At 42.4% G+C, this 2500-nt stretch overlaps 1 protein-coding gene across 1 annotated transcript in view; it reads right to left on the bottom strand.

The window, feature by feature from the left end:
• LOC121696128 (CUB and sushi domain-containing protein 2-like) overlaps nt 1-2500 on the bottom strand; it is a 79963-nt gene that overhangs the window by 16539 nt on the left and 60924 nt on the right. The window contains exon 3 of the mRNA XM_042077457.1: nt 1932-2044. Coding sequence (XP_041933391.1) covers nt 1932-2044 — 113 coding nt within the window. The remainder of the gene's footprint in view (nt 1-1931; nt 2045-2500) is intronic.

Here is a 2500-nt window from a genome sequence, read left to right as displayed (position 1 = left end):
GAAAGTGCAGGCTGTTCAAAGTTACCAATCTATGTCTCCTCAAACACACACACACACACACACACACACACACACACACACACCCTAACTTTCATTTATGTGTCCCAAATAGGTTGCTTTAAGATGAAAGAGAAAACACAATTGGTACAATTTGTATGCCATTTCCAAATCCTGCCGCATAATGCTGTAAAGCACCTGATTAAGTTATCACTGCATAAAGCTGCTTTATCTCCACCGTTTGATAAGAAATGGAGTAATCTCCATTCAGCAGAGCATTTTACATTCACACAGGGATCCAATTTCGATCTGCACTATTCAATTAAACTGAATTCACTCCATTGTTAAATTTCCAGTAAAATACCGACCTTATTATAATAGAGCCTCTTGAATTGCATTCTGCAGAGACTTTATGCTGTTCTATCCTTTGATTTTGATCCAATCCTATACAGAGACTTAAAGATGAACTCTCATGAACTCTCGCTTCCCTTAGCTCAGATAAGCCTGATCACTAGACTAACGTTCCATCTATAATCATTCCATAGAATGTGGGATGGTTAGCAGATAGCCTACATAGACCTACATTCCATAGGATGTGGTATGGTTAGCAGATAGCCTAGATAGACCTACACATTCCATAGGATGTGGGATGGTTAGCAGATAGCCTACATAGACCTGCAGTGATTTTGCTCAAAGGAAGTCCTCCAACCTACACAGAGCAAACTGTTTAGCATGCGATAACATTAACATTTACAACATTAACACAACCAAACACTAGCAGTGTTCTCTGATGTGGCCCTGATATGGCCCCGATCTGGCCATGATGTGGCCCAGGATCAGGCTCCATCAGCGTAATGTGGTTTAAGACACAGGACGCTCTTCCCCTGCCCCATGCAGGGAGTGTGTGGGGGAGTAGAACAGGGCCCGGCTCCTCAAAGCGCAGCAGCTCTTGTGTGCTGTCCAATCCTATCCCATCCCGCTAACAACACAAAGACAGATGAGCCTAAGTGACTTACGATGTTCAGGATCGCTGGATATTAGCCATTTCAGAGCATTACGTTTCTGTGTACGTGTCTGTGTGTGTCTGTGTGTGGCTGTGTGTGTGTGTGTGTGTGTGTGTGTGTGTGTGTGTGTGTGTATGTGTGTGTGTGTGTGATACAGGGGGAGGGTGTAACGGGAAATTTAATTAAGAGCTTAAAGCCCACATCACTATCAAAGCCCATAGCCACTCCTTCCCCCTCACACACACACACACACAGATGCACACACACACACACACACACACACACACACACACACACAATCACACTCTCTGATTTCCTAAAACCGTGATTTGTTTATCGCAACCTGTAATCCTATCTTGCGTCTCCCCTGATCTCTTTAGGGAGAAGGGGGCTGGGAAGAAGGTGAGATTCCCGCTGATTCTGGATCAGTCTACGGCAGCGGAGCGACTAATCCCTTTTTTTCCGGCTCATCTCCTGCCTGAGCCAACCTCTGACCTGGAGACAGTGATGAGATGGCTTGCGGCCGAGGAGGAATGGGGTTGGAAGGGGAGGGGGGCCTGCAATAGCACTTAGCACCGGCTTCAAAAGAACATCTGAACTACAGTTTTTTTTTGTTATGCATTAAATGCAATTATTTTTTCAATTTTACTTTTTAGTGATTCACTGTACTTTTTCACTTCACTTCAATCATACGCTTTGTGCACATATAGACCTAATATGTGAATGCTTGCATATGTTACAGGCTAATGAATCCATTGTTTGCTTGGCCTACATATGCAACGTTCAGCTTTTTTAGCTACAAATTACTGTAACCTTGTAAGCGTCATGCTGATTGATGATCATTGATTGCCCTTCATTCATTCATTCATTGATTCATTCATTCATTCATTCATTCAATCGTTCATTCGTTCATTCATGATTCATTCTCACCTTGATACTGAGCGCTGAAGCCCCTCAGTTTGTGGTTGCCGTCTGTTGTGAAGTGGATTCTCAACCAGTTCTTACTGCTGATGATGGGGGAGGGCAGGTTCGGCCCTGTAAACCTGTAAACAAATCAGAAAAACAAAACACATAGTTATTTACTTTACTTTTCAATTCACACTGAAATTACAATGCATCAAACACACATCACAAACTCAAGAGAATCGCACAACACTGATGTACTCTCACTATGTATTCAATCAGCCCCCATCAGTCTAACAATCGCAAATTGAGACCTTGAATTCGTACAACAGTTTTGAAAATAACTCCCTTTATTATTTGCAAAGGCAGAAGGAAATAAACAGATGGGGCAGCGTGTACATGCTTATAAGAGCTGAGAGACTAAATTCAAAAATATTCAATAAAAATATGCAAAAAACAACCTCTGACAATTGCAATCACATTACTTGTCTGCTTCATCAATGTGAAGATACACAAGGCGATGCTTTGAGAAGTGTTCCTGACCAATGTTGTTGACCACTGATATTAGGGAACACATTTATCCTGGAGAGCTTCAA

This window comes from Alosa sapidissima, chromosome 21 (genome assembly GCF_018492685.1).
Source record: "Alosa sapidissima isolate fAloSap1 chromosome 21, fAloSap1.pri, whole genome shotgun sequence".
Taxonomy (NCBI): domain Eukaryota; kingdom Metazoa; phylum Chordata; class Actinopteri; order Clupeiformes; family Clupeidae; genus Alosa; species Alosa sapidissima.
This window is presented reverse-complemented; position numbering and strand designations above follow the sequence as displayed.